We start from the raw sequence: 17,628 nt of genomic DNA, 5'->3' as shown, positions 1-17,628 counted from the left end.
CAAAAGAAGTCATGTTTTTTTCATTTTTTCAGCTTGCTGAAATCATGCAAGTTCTCTACGGACAAAATTGTTTCACACTCTAAGCAGCTCCGCTTTGAGTGTTGAAAGTTATTGCGCGTGCTGCCGTGCGTGTACGGCAACACACACACACACCCTTTCATAGACTGCTGTTTTAGACTCAGTCTCACACACAAGAAGTTAATAATTCCCCCCAAAAAAACAACACCACATCAATAGAATCATGCTAACTTGGTTCTTTACTTTGCTTTCCAGAGCAGAAACAGAAAGAGGATTATCCAGAAAACATATCATTGAAGGTGAGATACTGTATAGTCACCAGTTATTATTCATGATGAAATTTCTACTAATACAATACATTGTATTGTATTAGTAGAAATTTAGTATTCTATGTATTTTGTATTTTACAATAAATACATTACTTGTATGTATCGCAAGTACGCATGTGTACACACACACACACACACACACACACACACACACACACACACACACACACACACACACACACACACACACACACACACACACACACACACACACACACACACACACACACACACACACACACACACACACACACTTAAGTTAAGACACATTTCTCTGTGAAAAGATTTCTATATCATTTATTGAATATATTTGAATGATATTCAATTATGCTTCTGTAACTCTGAGAGTGTACAAATGGAACCAAATGGATCCGTAAGTGTTAATTTAACTCTCGGAAATGGACCCGTAAGTGTTAGAATTAACACTGAGGATTTTACAGTGTAAATTGGGGTCCCAGAGATAAAGATTGTATCAAATGGGGGGGGGGGGGGGTCAGTGGGCTGATGCATATCAAACTGGGGGTCCTTTAAATGAAAAAAAGGTTGTTAAAAACAGCATCATTGTTGTCATGGTAACAGGTCTTAGAGCATCACTGGAGAGACTTCAGCTGGAATACGTGGATGTGGTGTTTGCAAATCGTCCAGACCCCAACACACCCATGGAAGGTATGTACACCCATCCACAACACATGTTAGTCATTATCTAATGCTCAAAAGCATGGTATTGTAGATAAAACAGAATACACCAGTGTTAAATCCTAAATCTACCACTCACCCTCTCTTACTCTAACTCAGATCACAGCATGCGCGTGCGCTCGCACACACACACGCGCACGTGTGTGTATATTAGACTATTCCTCTCTAAAAATGTGTAACTCTGTAGAGTAGTTGTAACTCAGAGAGTGTACAAATGAGTCCATCTGCTTCCATTGGTACACTCTCTGAGTTAAAGTAACATTCAGGAGTTTGCACTGTCCTGATAACACAGAGACTATGTTGAGACTATGTTCATTGAGTGCCATTGACGTGTTTCACGTGTTTTACCGCTATGGCGCAACGTGCCAATGACGTGTTTGACGTGTTTTTGAAGAAAAAAAATAAAAAATAAAAATAAAATAAAAATATCATTATCTGAAGATTTGCAGCTCCATCCACTCCTTGTTTAACTTATAACTGAAAAAGGCTGTATCTCGCTTCCTAAGCACTTTTTTTTTTACTAGCCTACTAATTCTGGCACTCAGTGAGTTAAAGATGCAATCCGGGACTTCATTTAATAATGCCATTTTATGTTATGAGCACATCTGCAGCATATTCTTTTAGATTGAATTAAAAATTCAAATAATAATTGGTATGATAGAGTATGTTAATACAATATAACTACCATATCTGCAATGGTTGGAGGTGGTCCCCCTACTCTTCCATTGAGACCTTTAGACCCTGGTGTCAGACACCCACAGGTTGACAAGTAGCCCCGCCTGAAGCTCAGAAGCCCATCACAGTATCTCCCCAGGCCAAGCAGGAATGACCTCTTGAGTCAGCTGTAGACGTTTGGTTCGCTCGAATCCTGGGTGTTACAGTTAAATCCTGGCTGTTACAGTTGACATGGAACTTACAGGGTTAAGATAGCAACGGACTGCAGCTTTAAGGGTGGCACTGATATCAAAGGTGTTTCTGAAAACCCTGCTATAAGGTTTTCATAAGGATTTCTGTAACAGAATCTTTGCATGGAAATGTTTTTTCTATGGGGGGTTCAGCACTGTCAAAATCAATGGCTAGCCCAAGTAGAGGATATTATGCAGTTCAATTTCAATTCAAAGTAGCTCTATTGGCATGAGATATATATGTATATATATATAATATACGTTTACATTGCCAAAGCAAGTGTCAAAATCTAATAAAAACGGTTTAAGAAAATGGGGAAAGTACATACAGTTGGAGGGGGTACAGCGTTGTGTTAAACAGAGCTACAGTATATCACATTGCGTCGTTATACTGTATATACAGTTATATACAGATCTTGTATATAGGGTATAAAGCTTTTTGAAACATACCTGTAGTCTTTGCACTCTGTGTGTTGTTTGTGACATTGATTCATCTAAAGCCTGATTTATATTTTGTCATATGACAAATGATGCGACGCAGTGTGAGCTTGTAAATCTGCTATTTTCGGTAAGCAACACCACCGTACCACAAAGTGTAAATCAAGTTAAATAAGATGCCATAGTTGTTTAATTGTCTGTGCATCACTGAATTGAAAGGTCCCTCCTCTGTTGAAGCCAGCAGTTTCAGGCTGAAAAAGAAAAATCATCAGTATATAAAAAAAGATACTTGATATTCAGTGGTGCACAGAGTTATATTTATTATGGGTAACCAAACACAGAGCAGATGGGTGTTGCCAAAGTGACCTTGTAGCGCGATGTTGACAGCTGTAGGCTTATTGTCACCCTGATGTTGTCTCTATAGAGATAATTACCACCACAGGCCACCATGTCCTGCATCTCACCTCCGCAATGACTCAGCATTCAGGCAAACTTCAAGCTCTGCTTTTCTTGGCAACCACTTTGAAGTGTATGTTCGGGGACACGCAAGGAGACATGATGCCGCGGTCATGTCTTGCGAATGTCATGTTCGCTTTAGCTCCAGACAGATTATTAGCTTTGGGCATAAGTGCAGTGTGTGAGTGACAGGGTAACCACAGCTGAAGTTATCTACAGCACATGGCTAGTTAGCTGCAGATGAAAATACCATGCAGAAGGAAAGCTGAAGTTACAGCTGAAGTACTTGCAAGGGATCTAGACTGGACAACTATTGCCGAAAGTGTCTAACTTGAAGTAGAGGAAGTACAGGGCTACAGGAAGTTCCAGTAAACTGGACAACATTTCAGCCCTATACCCATAGGAGGTGGGACCTGTATGAACTTTGTGGGTATCACATGGAAACATTAAGCTGCAATAGGACATCAGCAACTATAATTACTTTGTTTAATTAGTTTGTTGTATGCCACATGATGTAATTCATCATGCATGCATCGCTTCATGTTTTGATGAACCCTGGGCTGCATTAAAAGCTTTATGAGAAATATTGACTTGCCCTTATTATTATTATTAATATTAGGCTGTGACGGTAGTGGCTCAGCAGGCACCAGAAATGTGCATATGTTGATTAGAGGTTTAAATTGGTCGCTGCCTGCCTTTAATTCCCATAATCCACTAAAATAACATTATGTGGGTTGCCATGCATGATGGGGAAACATCCGAGAGTTTTTTTGTCTTTTCATTCACAGATTTCTTCACAATCTTGTTTTGTTTTTGTCACCAGGAGACCCATTTCACTCCACAAAGTCCAGAACATTCATCATGGAAGGTACATGGTACCCTCAGTGAATAGTGTTCTCTCCACAAACAGCATTTTATGGCAGTGATTTCCTATAATTACTGTAGCCTTGTGCCACTTTTCCTTTTTCAAAACCCTCCTTAAATCCATAAAATGCTGGACCTTTTCCCCTTAGCAGTAGAGAAGGTGGAATGCAGTAGATGTACTGTAGTGATTGATATATTTTAATAATGGATCTTTACAAACATCAACATCAACAACAACAACAACAACAACAACAACAGCAGCAGCACATTTTGGAGTTCATCCACTGAAAGGGGTCCCTCATGTACTATTTATTTCTGTTTATTTATTTATTTTATTTTTTATTTCCCCCTCACTGTGTTCTCATATTTATTTCAAAACTGCCATTCTTCCCCTAAATACTATCTGGTTGTGCTTGATTTGTACAGATATCCTATGTTATCCATACCCAAATATTAAGGCCTGCATACTGTATTCATTAAATTATCGCTCCATTGATACGTAGCATATGAGGTATAGCTGGAGTAATACTGTATGTATATATATATATATATATATATATATATATATATATATATATATAATATAATATATATAATATAATAACAAATTCATATTAATGAATTTGTTATTGTTACTCATACAGCTACAGCAGTATTTCAAATAAATGTCCGGGTTGGCAGTGGTGTCTAAGATATTGAGAATATTGCTACAACCGTTGATGTAAGAAATGTAGAATTGTTGAACGCAGGTTCATGCCTGATCTATTCCTAGTCGTATGACCGCGTCTCGTGCTGAAAATAAGCAGATCTAACGTCACATCGTGACGTGTTGTGAGCTTGTAGATCATCTCCCTTTGAGGGATGGCAGATTAGCCGAGCCCTGCAACTGCTGATCAAACAGTTGACAGCAATATAGTCTGGGTTCACCATTAATCAGTTTTGTACTGTAGTTACTTATTGCATTAACTGTTCTATGTTACGTCTACTGTATGTATACTCCCCATCTACAGAGGTAGAAAGTTTGCAGAGAAACAATATTTGTGTATCTTCACCATAAGGGAAGCTATGAGCCAGGGACAGAACTTTTGAGGGGTGGCATATTTTATGTTCACTTATTGTACGTTAACAAAGATTTTTTTACAATGCACATTAATGTAGGTCATAGATAGTAGAATGAGATAAGAAAGAGAATTATTAGAAAGCTGGAAGGAGCTGACGGAAATTTTTAATCACCATGACTAATGTGAATTATACAAATGAGACATTAATGATAGTTTCAGGGTGTAAACAATAACATAGTTGCCCTGAACCATAGAAATAGAAAGTCTTATTTTATATAGACTGTATGCCCTAAACATTCTAACCTTTGTGAACATCCAGTTGAACGTCCAGCTGTTATAGTAGTAAGTTTGCTATAGCTTACAAAAATGTCATTAGCCATCCTTTATTGCCAGTTCACATTGTTTTCAATTTGTGTTGAACCCTTGTTGACAGGGGTTTTCACATATCTACGAGCAACAATAGATTTGAAACAGCCTGTACATCTGAGGGATTTGGGCGTCTGAATGGCCGCAATGCTCTTGCCTCCAGTTTGATCTGACAGATCCAATGATCCAATGAGTCACGGCATTAGATTCAGACAGTAACTGCAATGGGCCATCCACACAAACAATGATAACTACAATGATGTGTGAGCACTGATGAACTATAACGCTCTGTAAACATGTCGAATGTGAGCAAATGTGAGTGACGTGTTGAACATGACACCGTGTAAATTGGGATGGATTTTCATCGGCTGTCAGTGTTACTATCGTTTATCAATTCACTCTAAAAGTGATCAAAACAATATTGCTGTCATAGTTGAGTTAGAATGCTGTTTAAAAAAACATAATCATAGTTATCATTAAATCTGGAAAAAACAGGTGAGAACCAGGCTATTTTTCTTGCGCATTTGAGGTAGTTCAATGAAAACACTTCACAATTATGCTATTTAGATTTTCATTATCAACTGGACACCTCAAATCAAAGATTTGACAAAGCTACCTCCTCCTATACACACATCCCTACAGTAAATTTACATTCCATTATACACTATAGACAATTTAGGCAAAATGAAACTAAGTTACAGAAATGTACATGGGCATATACTGATCTTTTCCAAAGTATGTGAGTGCGCTCAAAATCTCAAAGGACAAGCTGTGGGTGGGCTAAGGAAAGGAGGGCCTGACTGACTGTCTACACACAGTAAATCCTGAGTGTTAATTTAACACTTTCAGAGTTACAAATAGATACATTAAGACTCAAGATTGTACTGTGTAGTAGTCCAAAGGTCATTGTCAGGACAGGGCCCTCTGCTTTTTTTCAAGCTATACTACAGTGGTTACGTTTATTTTGAAAGATGACCTCTTTCTTTGCTAAAACAAAAAATACACATAAACACTCACTCACTTGCTAACAAACACACTCACTCACAATTGCATGCTCTTTCATGCAGAGCATGTCTGACTGCAAAGCTAATGTATAGACGTTCTCCCCCTTTCTCCGTGTTTAACTGAAGTTCTTTTTAATAATATTGTGTAAGGCCAATCTTCATCAAGCCTCTTATTCCTAAGGGTCATTCACCTTTAGAGACAAACCAGCTTGTCTGCATGTGCTACCACATGGTGTACTGTAGCACGGGGCCCGTAGAGTTCTTTGTTGTCGCTGACCCTTGTGTTTGCTTCCGTCCTCTCACCAAACTCATGGAGACAATCATGTATACTGTATTATAAAAGCATTAACACTTACTGGTAAAAAACGCACCAGCAAGCAGTAGATTGCAATAGCACTGTAGATGGGACCTGGGAGAGTTTGGTGGTGCGAGTGTTGTGCTATGTTGCACTCTCTTTTGTCTTTCAAAGTAGTCGACCTCTGAAGTTCTCTTTTTGTTGCTATGCCCGGTTTGAACACGTACCTCCTCCGTCCGTCTTCCTCTTTCTCCTACCAGTTCTCTCGTTAACTGTTATTGTCCTTCTGTTTGTGTAGCTACAGGTAAACGCCACAATAATACAAACACTTCAGAAAAATGAGTAGTCTCTCAAGACAGGCACGTTGTCTCCCACAATTTTCAAATGTTTCCGCCTACCCATCCATACTTCGGAATCTATGAAATTGAATAGAAAATAAATAGATGTCATGTCATTTCCCCACTTCAGCATCGCCCGTGGAGTCGCATAAATAACTACTACCGGTAAACCAATTTAGTCAAAGCCTAGCTAGCTTGCTGCTTACCAGAAATGAAAATTCTAAAAGATACGAAAATGTAATTTAAAATACATTTTCGTGAACACTGTGTCGTGATTGGTCCAATATCCTTCCATATGAGATGACATATTCCTCTTCTATCAACATTTACCGGGTGGAATTACACAGCCTATGTATAAATTGATGATTGTGGGAGAGATAGGCTGACTTGAGAGACTGGTAAATGAGGATTACAAAGCATGTTGACAGCAGGGTTCTGGTGGCAGTTTTGCAAGAGTGATGTACATCTCCCTGTCATGACATAATTATGTACTGTACGTCCAGTCAACCCATTCTGACTATCTATTTACCTTTGAAGGCAAGGTAAATCTATAATTGTAACACCAATTGTGAGACCAAAGTGATTTGTGAGGGGTTTATTGATGAGAACAATGCCCTTTATCTGCTGGAAACAAAATGGTCATGAATTGGTGTTGATGTGAAAATTAAGAAACATCACAACAAAACAGAACTGCAAGAAGCTGAAAACTTTGTATTCCATATTTACTGAGTCATTTCTGCTATCTATCTATCCGTCTTAAATAAATGTCACCTATATAACTTTGTTGTTTTGGGGTGTTTTGCTTCATAGAGACGGTTAGAGCAATGACCCATGTGATCAACCAAGGCATGGCCATGTACTGGGGCACGTCAAGGTGGAGTTCCATGGAGATCATGGTGAGTTCACGTTTGAATAATTTATTTATGTCCACATAAATGATGATGATGCGATGCGAGAGTGCAGACTAGCCAACACCAACTTGGGACTCTTGAATCGACCTATCTGACCTTGTCTGTGACCCGTGGTAGGTCCCCATAGAGGTCCACATTTCTTGATGTGGTCCGCCGTGTGACACCTAGTGCCATTCGTAGCATTCTTGTGTAGACGCCATCTAGGGCCGGGCCACATAAATCCACATGTCCACATATATACAAGATACAAGATATAAAAGGTAATGTACTGTGGGAACTAGGAGTGCGGCCTCACCCCCACCACCAGGTGCCCTACCCCCTTGCAGTCCCACCCCCAGGAGGTTGATGAACATATTGATGCAAATAAAATCTGTCACAAAATTCATATAAATACTAAATAACAATGGAACTGGGGTAGGGGAATAAAAGACAATTTGCCTATTTTAGAAAATAAATATTTTTAAACTACAGCTTTTTTTGCTATAATTATCCTGAATGCACTGTCCATCTGTGACTGTGTCCTGTTTGTGATTGCTTTCTGCCCCTGCGGGCCGTGCCATAGCCTGCTGTGTTTATGTTCTGATGGGCTCCCATGCCATACTGTATTATGTTCTGATAGGCTGCTGTGCACCAATACTGTTATGTTTATGTGATTTTGCAACGTATGCACGATGATGCATGTCGTCCCCATTCTCGTAATATCGCCATCCCGCATTTACCGTAATTCTAAATATTTTTTTGTCATTTTGTCATATCCTGTAATCTGCTAAGCATGATTGTTAATTTCTTATGTCTATTTTGTGTATCAGTCTATTAAAGGTTACGATTTTTAATGAAGTGTCTTGTTTTTCGCTGCCTACACCAGAGAGGGAGAGAATATTGTATCCTTATTGCCTGTCTTATGAAAAAGCCAGAATTAGAATAAAAAAATAAAACAACAGCCTAGTAATTCATCAGGGTTTAAAACCTGAATTGCGTGTTTTTGTGACAGTGTAGCTGTCCATGGTGCTGAAGGTCCATGACGCTTGTTTCCCCCTACGTGGGAGGGCTTGCTAGTTAAACTTAAAACATCTTCCCACAGCTATGCCACATGGGAAACACTGTAATCTGCTGCAGGGAGGCATGCTAGCTTGCTGTTTCAACTCCAACAACAGTGATGTTGTTGCCATTGTTGTTGACCCTTCAAGCGGCGATCTCAGGCATTTGTCAGTGGAAGTTGGTGTTCTATTCCTCCCACATTAACAGTTGCCCTAACAGTTCTAACTTGCTCTGACACATGCATTTTACAGAGTCAAACACTACCCACATATCACCACTGTTAAGACTATTTTCTAGATAGTGGGTAGAGAGACCGCCTGGGAAACAGAAGTTCCCGTCCCTGGTCTCCATCTCTAAGTGTCTCTGAGCAAGACTCTTAACCCCTAACTGCTCCTGATACTTAGGATGGGTTCAATCAAATGCAGATACTACATTTCACTGTATATGCAAATATACAGTGACAAATATCGCAAAGGAGGACCACATCCTACTATAATTCTAGTAACCTCTGTAGTGGTGGTGAAGCTACCCGGTTCTCCTCGCTGGCTGGACCAATTGCTCTGATTTTGCACACAGCCATTGACCATTACCATCTGAACTTAACTGTGAAGCCCGTTTTTCAATTTCATCAAATCTCAGCTTCTTATTAGCGTTTATGTGTCAAACAATGTCGCCTCCCGGGTTGCCAGATCATGTGCGCATATCCCCCCACGGATGCGCTGCGCCGACCGGGTATGGTCTAGTTATTATAATTATTATTACTAACCACGTATGAACTCATCAACGTATGCCATTGTGTCATTCAGGAGGCGTACTCCGTGGCTCGTCAATTCAACCTGATTCCACCCATCTGTGAGCAGGCAGAGTACCACATGTTCCAGAGGGAGAAGGTCGAAGTTCAGCTCCCAGAGCTCTTCCACAAGATAGGTGAGTGCTCCTGCTGCAGAGGTCGGACGTGGATGGAATGTGGAAATCATAAAACTCGTTGGCGGAGGTTATTACAGTATGAATGTTAAACAGGCGTGTGCCATTGTGCCCTGGTTGTGTGTGCCAGGTGTCGGAGCCATGACGTGGTCCCCACTGGCGTGTGGCATCATCTCAGGGAAGTATGACAGCGGGGTACCACCATACTCACGGGCCTCGCTAAAGGTAACACTCAACCCGATGTAGATGACTGAGTCATCTCTGTTGAATCCACAGGCCTCACACACACACACACAGCACAATACTACAGTGTGTCATTAAATGGAAATGTATGGGTCCATTCAACGACACCATTTAACAGGTTCCATTTGTACACAAATTAACACAAATTACTGTGCAGCCTGCTGGTTGATTCACCATTTTGTGGATGTTTGTGAAGTTTGACTTCATTAATGCAGCATCTAGAGATGTTCAGGCTGGTTTACCTGGTGAGAGGGATTTTCCTGGCGGCCGTAGCAAAGTGGGTCGAGAGGCCGTCTGGGAATCGGAAGGTTCACCCGCGGCTTGCCCATGTCTACACGTCCAAGTGTCTCTGAGCAAGACACTCAAGCCTTAACAGCTCCCTCCCCCATGCACTCATCTGGGGGACCAGTAATTACTCCCTTTCCCAATTCCTGTATGCTTTTGGCACAAGGTGAAAACCCCTCCCACCTAAGGTAAGGCTCTTTTCGACTGCGAAGGGTAACCCAGGCCAGAACCTTCCATAACTTGACACTTTCCAGAACCCATTAAGTTCTGTGTTTACGTTTACATTACAACCAGAACCAGCCCTGAAGGTTGAGGTACGTCATAAAAAACTCTGTCCATTATCAGTTTTTCAGTTTGATTTTGTTTAAACCCCCCCCCCCCCCCCCCCCCCCTCTTTTTTTTTATATATAGAAGATGTACAAGCTCACAATGCATTGCAATGCAACATGTTGTGAGCTAGTAGATTTTCACAATTTTCACAAGTATCACCTGAGCCTGACCAATCCAGAGCAACAGTACGGTTCTAAGAACCATACTTGTAGCATACGGAAACAAATCCAGAACTTGAAATCCAAAAAGTTACATGTCGCGGCACGGTTCGCTTAGTTCTTGTAGTCCAAAAGAGCCACAGGTCCTAAAAAAGCATTGCTATTCAAAAGCTGAGGATCACGTGAAGGGGGACTGTCTGTCCGAGGGATTGTGTCTCGCTCTGTCCTGAGCTCTGTGTGCTGTGCCGTCTGCAACAGGGTTACCAGTGGATGAAGGACAAGATCCTGAGTGAGGAGGGGCGCCGTCAGCAGGCGAAGCTGAAAGAGCTGCAGGCCATCGCCGAGCGGCTGGGCTGCACTCTGCCCCAGCTCGCTATCGGTAACCAAACACCCTGCCGCTCTCTCTTTTTCTCTCTGTCTGTCCGTCCTGTTCCTGTGCGTGCATCCGTCCCCTTTGTTCCGTCCGTTTTGAAAGTGTATCCTCCTTTGTTGTTGTATTTTTATTTTTTTATTTTGTCTTTGGTTATGGAATTCAATCCGTGTAAACAGACTGTTCCTGTCAGTTGTTTACAGTCTATTGCTTTGTCACTGGCTAGATGTATGCATAAGTCGCTTTTATACACACATCAGTACATCACTACACACACACACACACACACACACACACACACATGTGCACGCACTGTTGGAGTTCCCCGTGGTGTTCTGAACAGATGGCTCCACTTCTCATCTCTGGGTAAAAACTGATCCAGCGTCTCTCCCCTCTATGTCGCTTCCCACAACAACAACAACAACAGTATGTGAAAATACACACAAAACTAGACACGTGCACATGTGCACGTTCAACCAGGAGTTTCTTTCATAATGCTGTTCTTTGTTGTGGATTGTAGCTTGGTGCCTACGAAATGAGGGGGTAAGCTCTGTTCTACTGGGAGCCTCCACCACCGACCAACTGATGGAAAATATCGGAGCGATACAGGTGAGGCAGCACGTACACACACACATACACACACACACACGCATGCACGTACACCCACAGTTAGGGACCATTATGGCAGTCATGGATTCATGCTTTTGGAAGGCAACATTCATTAGGCTTGGGGCGTCCAGGGGCCCAGGGGTAAAGTAAGCCTATCTACCCACCATCTGTGGTGAGACTGGGGTTCCATTCCTCCTTGGTGCATCTGGCTTGGCCGGACTAAACAAATAGCTGGTGTTCACTGGTGGGAAGCCAGCATGGATTATCCTTAATGTCAAAAAGTATGTTAGATCAGTGATTGTCAACCCGTGGGCCGGGGACCACTGGTGGGCCGTGAGGGTAATGCAAGTGGGTCCCCAAATAATAGGCAAAACACAAAGATTGTAATGATAATATGACATTAATATGAAAAAATATTAGGGCCGGGACTTTATCGCGTTAATTTCGATCAATTAATTACAGAAAAAATATTACCGCATTTTAATCGCACCGCAGAACGTTTCTCACTGGACGAGTTTCAGACGGGCCGATCATACCAGCGCACCAACCGACGTGGTTCTCACTTCTCAGACAACAACAAAGTAAACTGCAGCCAGCACAGTGCATGAAAACATGAATGAAGATGCACCCGCATAGCCTGCTTAATCATGTTGGCTGGGCAAATCAAAATCTGGAATGGATGCCCCCCCTACGCGCACGTTTGTCCCGTTTGGGGTGGGGGGGGGGATGGCGGTCCGCTGGGGGGGGGGTGCACGATGCATTGCAGGTCACATGCATAGTTAATTAGACTACTATAAAACAACAGTAAACAACACACCAGCCTCCAGTGGTGGAAAAGATCTACAAGCTCACAATGCGTTGCGCTTGTAGATCTGCTATTTTCAAATGGCCAATATAGGGCTTAAGTGGTTACTGTATTGTTTTGTAATAAAAATCGAAATCTACAAAGTAACTAGTAAATAAGGTTTTTAAATAAGTGTACATAAAGTACAATATTTGCCTCTGAGATATAGTGGAGTAGAAGTAAAAGTATTAGATTTTGGAAATACTCGAGTCAAGTCAAATACCTCAAAATTAGACTTAAGTACAGTTCTTGAGTACATGTACTTAAAGATGTATGCCAAAATCAATTTGAAAAAATTGCTTTTCACTGTTCTCAGATCAAATATTGATATGTGATTAAAATGTGATTTATTGCGATTAATTAATTACAAAGCCTCTAATTAATTAGATTAATTATTTTAATCGAGTCCCAGCCCTAAAAAATAATAAGTTTAGCCCATTGACTATGACTCACGGTGTACATTACTGCTGACCATTATCCAAATCATACCGTTGTTTGTTTGAGGAAACCAATTATTTCCAATCATTTCAGTACGGTGGGAACATGTACTGAAACTTGTAAAGATAGCTAATCCAACACATAAAATACTTTTTTTTCCAAACGTATGTTATCATCTAAAATAGTTTCTGGAGAAAAAATGGTTTTACAAACAAAAATCAAACACCCATGACTCCTTAATCTTAACCGCGCAGTAATGTTTAGCCAACATTCAAAGTATGTCTTTGGCGCCTGAATTTCCACAGAGGAATAATCTTATCTCTTATCTTCAGACAAGTTTCGTAACTTTTTAATGACTTTGGCCAAAATGCAAATAAACCCAACTAAAAATGAATCCAAAAACAAATCGACATCTAAAAATAATGAAATGAATGAATGATATGGCTGAAGCTGAAATAGTCATGTAACCACTTGTACCCCAGCATCCATATTCTGGGAGAAACATTAGCCAAAAATAGCAGATCTACAAGCTTTGGCAAAGAGTGGTTGTAGACAGAAAAAAGCGGTCCAAAAATAGCCAATCTATCTAGTGCAGTTGTAACTCAGGTCCATTTGACTAAGAATAGAGGGTTGTAAGTGGTTGAGGTTGTTGTTTTTCTATCACTGCTGCCAGAACATTCCGTGACTCACAGGTGCAGACCGACCCACTGCCTGAGAGACATGCATTAGGCCGGGTGTAGAATTTAGAATGTATAGTCAGTTTCCTTTTTTTTTTGCAGGAATGCAGAACATTGCCCTTTCTTTGCAAATTGTCGCTGTCGGGCAGAAACCTTATATCTCTGTATTTATGCGATGCAGATCAGCTATTTAAGCATTTTTTAAAAAGATTTTGAAAGTAAAAGGGGTCAAGCATGTGTGTGGGATTTATGAATATTGAACCAATTAAACATTTGTGTGTGTATTGTGACTAAATTATAAATTACTTTGGATCCATGGGAACACAGGCTGTTTTCCCTATTTCCTGAAAAGCTACGGTTTAGGACATACAAGGTTTCCACCAGACAGTGATGATTTCCATTTTCTCCTTTAACAAAGGCAAGCTGATGCTATCGCTTTCTCTGCTCCATCACTTGAGAAGCTAATAAGGTCATGCTGCATCTATGGTCAAAGAGGCAAAGATGTAAACAGCTTATACTGATTTAGCATCACGTGTCATGCTGTCAGTAGCAACAACTGTCTTGTGTCTAATTTGATTTCTGGAAGATTCACTCAGTGTGTGTTTTTTTCCTTTTTTTCCCCAACATTGTTGGACCCTAAAGCTATTTATAGCCAGATGGGGAAATCTCCTCGCTCGGGCGCAGAGCTCATTTGTTCAGCATCATCTCCTCCTCCCATCCATTTTGTTGTTTACATAATGTTTGTGTGATTATTATGGGAATGAGAGGTATACATTAGCTTTGTCTATTGTATGTATGCACACATTTTGTCTGAAGGATAACTGTTTAAGCCCTGTATATGCTACTACTCGTTGTGAGCCTGTAGATGTGCATTTTTTTGGTGCTATTTTAGATGAAACACAGAAGAGGTATAGGTAAGCGTAAGACTCAAAAGCCAAAACAAGATCAATAAAAATGAAAATAATGAACTTAGATTCTGTCACTAGATTTGCACACTGGGTCTCTGACTGAATGAATCTAGCATAGTCTTATCAATAAATATATACATGTAACAGGATTTAGGTTTAAGGACAACAGACTTTTGGAAGGGAGTTTGAGCCCACATGTGAAACCCAGTGGTTCAGTGGAGCTGGTGTCATTTGAGATCTATTTCAGCTGAGGTGTAAATATACTGTACCGTAAGAGGATTTCCCTCAGAGCATAAATGAGTCAATCAAAGGTCATGTAAACACTGGCTGCAGGCAGAATACTGGTTCCTAGGAAATTACCATCATCTTGAATTTCACTTAACTTTGGGTCGATTAGTTCAGTGGTTCTAAAACTTTTTCATGTGTAGGATTCTCAAATTCATATGTATTTTGTCACAGACCCGCATTTGAAAAAAGAAAATTGCCAGGGACCTCCATACAAGATTTGTGTTGTAATTTGTTTTTTAGTTGAGAACCACTGCATTAGCTTCCTTTGGCCCATGTGATACCTTTCTGTCAATGCGCTTCTATGGAATATGCCTAAATAATGAATAATGAAATAATTTGTTTTCTTTGCCTCATTTCTTTCACAGGTTATTCCAAAGTTATCTTCCTCCATTACGCATGAGGTAGACAGCATCCTGGGGAACAAGCCCTACAGTAAAAAGGACTACAGGACCCAGTAGACTACAGATCCCAGAGCGGGGGACCATCGGTGATGCAGCTGCTTATGATTGAGACCCACCAAGGCACATAGGAAACATATAAGCCATTTTGATGAAAGAGAGTTGGGACAGTTGGCAGAATACACCGTAAAATCCTGCGTGCTCATTTAACTCTCATAGTTATGAATGGACACATTAACTGAGGATTTTATTGTGTAGAAATCACCCAACTGAACATTTCAGTGTTTCCAGGTCTTATCAAGACCTTGACAATTAACAAGTGTATGGTTTAGAATATGCATAAAGATTCCCATTCGTTTGAACACCCTACACCAACATCCAAAAAAGAAAAAGAAAGAATATAGAGAAAAATACTGATAAGCTTTTCTGTCCGTTGTCTAAATCACTCATGCACTTTATAAACTATTGTAATCCTTGAGCAGTTCCTGGGTAAACCAAAGCTGTAACATACATGTACAGTACAGCATGGACAGCAGTCTGTAAACAATGAAGAAAAAAACTATTGCTTTGGAGATACCTGTTTAAAATGCGTTAATCATACTGTATCACGCAAATGAATAAAACATTGCAAAGTACCGGAATACGGAACAGCAGTTTAATGCATTTCCTCTTTAACTTGGTGAGCTCAGTGTCCCTTTAAGTGCGTGCGTTGAGTGATGGCTGGTTTTCTTTTTCTTTGCAAATTGTTTTAGCATATCAAAACGTTTCAGTTGGGCTCACATCCTACGTCATATATAGTATTTTTCTTTTCTCATTAATCAACCCCAAATTCAAATTCACAAAGAATCCATTTGAGATCCGAGAATCCCCAAAAGTGCCCCTTCCCGTTATGACATCAACTTAATTTAACTTCAAGGGTTTTGCAAATGGTGCACTATCCACACTTGTGTCCTCGGTAGTTGCCAGTAAACTCTGATTTATGAATTACTTAGTCATCCGTCAGCGTTCCTTGCAAAAAATAGCTGATGCCCAAGCTCACAACACATCACAATGCGACACGTTGTGAGCTTGTGGATCAGCTATTTTATCGCAAGACACCGTCGTACGGCAGAGTATATAAGCATAACCATAACCTAAGTAGGGCCTAATGGAGTCTGCAAAGCACTTAGCTAGACACAGGCCCCTGCCCGCCTTCCTCTTGTCTCCTCCAATACAAGCGATGTTAACCTGAGTGCTTTTTTTTTCTTCCCTGTGTGTTATTCCACAGGACAGGGTTTTGTGATCGCTCATGCAGTTTAATCAAAGTGAAGCACTAGCTCTGCAGTTATGTCATACAAATGGACACAGTGTTGTGCTGCCGTTGCCTCTCAGCACTATTTCTACAGTAGATTCCTCCAAACTGTAGTTGTATCATAGAGGTAAATACATGCACATTTCCTGTGCATTTCATTCTTATACTGCAAAATCTAAATATGAAAATATGACTGCCGCAAAGGACTGGTTCCCGAATTTGCAGTTTAAAAAGCACAGCAGTGCTTTGTTGGGTGGCCGAAGCCTAGTGGGTAGAGAGGCCCTTCCGGTTTGATTCCCTGTATGCTCACCTGAGCTCTCTGACAAGTCATCTGCTGGCTGAATGCAGATAAAATACATTTCCCCTCCCCACAGGGACCAGTAAATACTCCGTTTATACTCTCCCTATACAATAAATAGGTCCATGCATGCAGAACATACTGTATGAGACATAATAGATCCCAAATGTTTTCCCTTTAACTTTGCATAAATCTCTGAAATAATATGGCTCGGTAGGGCTCATATGGTGTGTGTGTGTGTGCGTGTGTGTGTGTGTGTGTGTGTGTGTGTGTGTGTGTGTGTGTGTGTGTGTGTGTGTGTGTGTGTGTGTGTGTGTGTGTGTGTGCACACGTGCTCTACGAGTGTCTAGTAACACTGTACTGTTGCTTAAAAAGAGTCAAATGTGTTTCCATCAAAGCCAAAGACGTGCTGACATGCTTAAATGCATAAACATAAAAGGCCTCATTTTAAGAATGCTACACCAAGCATGATGCGCTTTGAGGCTGTTTGAATGTGTACTTCAGATCTCTTGGTGAAATGTGATTACCTGAAACACCATCTGCTCACCTTAATCCTCCCAGTTATTTGTGCCTAGTAGATCTAATATGGTGTTGGACTCATCTTGGTGTGTGGGGAGCCAAACATCTATGCCCCCCCCTCCCCCAATTCTCCCCTCTTTCACCTTCCCCCACCAGGAAAACTGATCCCCAAACGTGTAGCCACCTTGAATCCAGGTCAACCTGGGATATTAGACTTTCTGGTATTTCTGAGTTACTCTGCTAAATGTGTACAGGCCAGGGAACACACACACACACACACACACACACACACACACACATATATATATATATATATATATATATATATA

General features: G+C 40.8%; 1 protein-coding gene across 3 annotated transcripts in view; it reads left to right on the top strand.

Moving 5' to 3' along the window:
• Positions 1 to 16,100, top strand: part of LOC311053482 (voltage-gated potassium channel subunit beta-2-like) — a gene marked incomplete at its 5' end in the record, with an annotated part of 66,564 nt that extends 50,464 nt beyond the window's left edge. For 2 of the 3 annotated variants that reach the window (XM_084069059.1, XM_084069058.1), the window contains 8 exons: positions 274 to 317; positions 927 to 1,013; positions 7,581 to 7,666; positions 9,526 to 9,646; positions 9,774 to 9,868; positions 10,918 to 11,038; positions 11,550 to 11,638; positions 15,159 to 16,100. In XM_084069059.1, coding sequence (XP_083925185.1) covers positions 274 to 317; positions 927 to 1,013; positions 7,581 to 7,666; positions 9,526 to 9,646; positions 9,774 to 9,868; positions 10,918 to 11,038; positions 11,550 to 11,638; positions 15,159 to 15,251 — 736 coding nt within the window. In that variant the 3' untranslated portion in view covers positions 15,252 to 16,100. Of the gene's footprint in view, positions 1 to 273; positions 318 to 926; positions 1,014 to 3,665; positions 3,711 to 7,580; positions 7,667 to 9,525; positions 9,647 to 9,773; positions 9,869 to 10,917; positions 11,039 to 11,549; positions 11,639 to 15,158 lie in introns of all 3 variants that reach the window. The other variant, XM_084069060.1, reaches the window with a different exon arrangement.
• Positions 16,101 to 17,628: the final 1,528 nt, after the last annotated feature.

Source organism: Gymnoscopelus microlampas, assembly GCF_963454915.1.
Source record: "Gymnoscopelus microlampas genome assembly, chromosome: 10".
Classification (NCBI taxonomy): Eukaryota; Metazoa; Chordata; class Actinopteri; order Myctophiformes; family Myctophidae; genus Gymnoscopelus; species Gymnoscopelus microlampas.
This window is presented reverse-complemented; position numbering and strand designations above follow the sequence as displayed.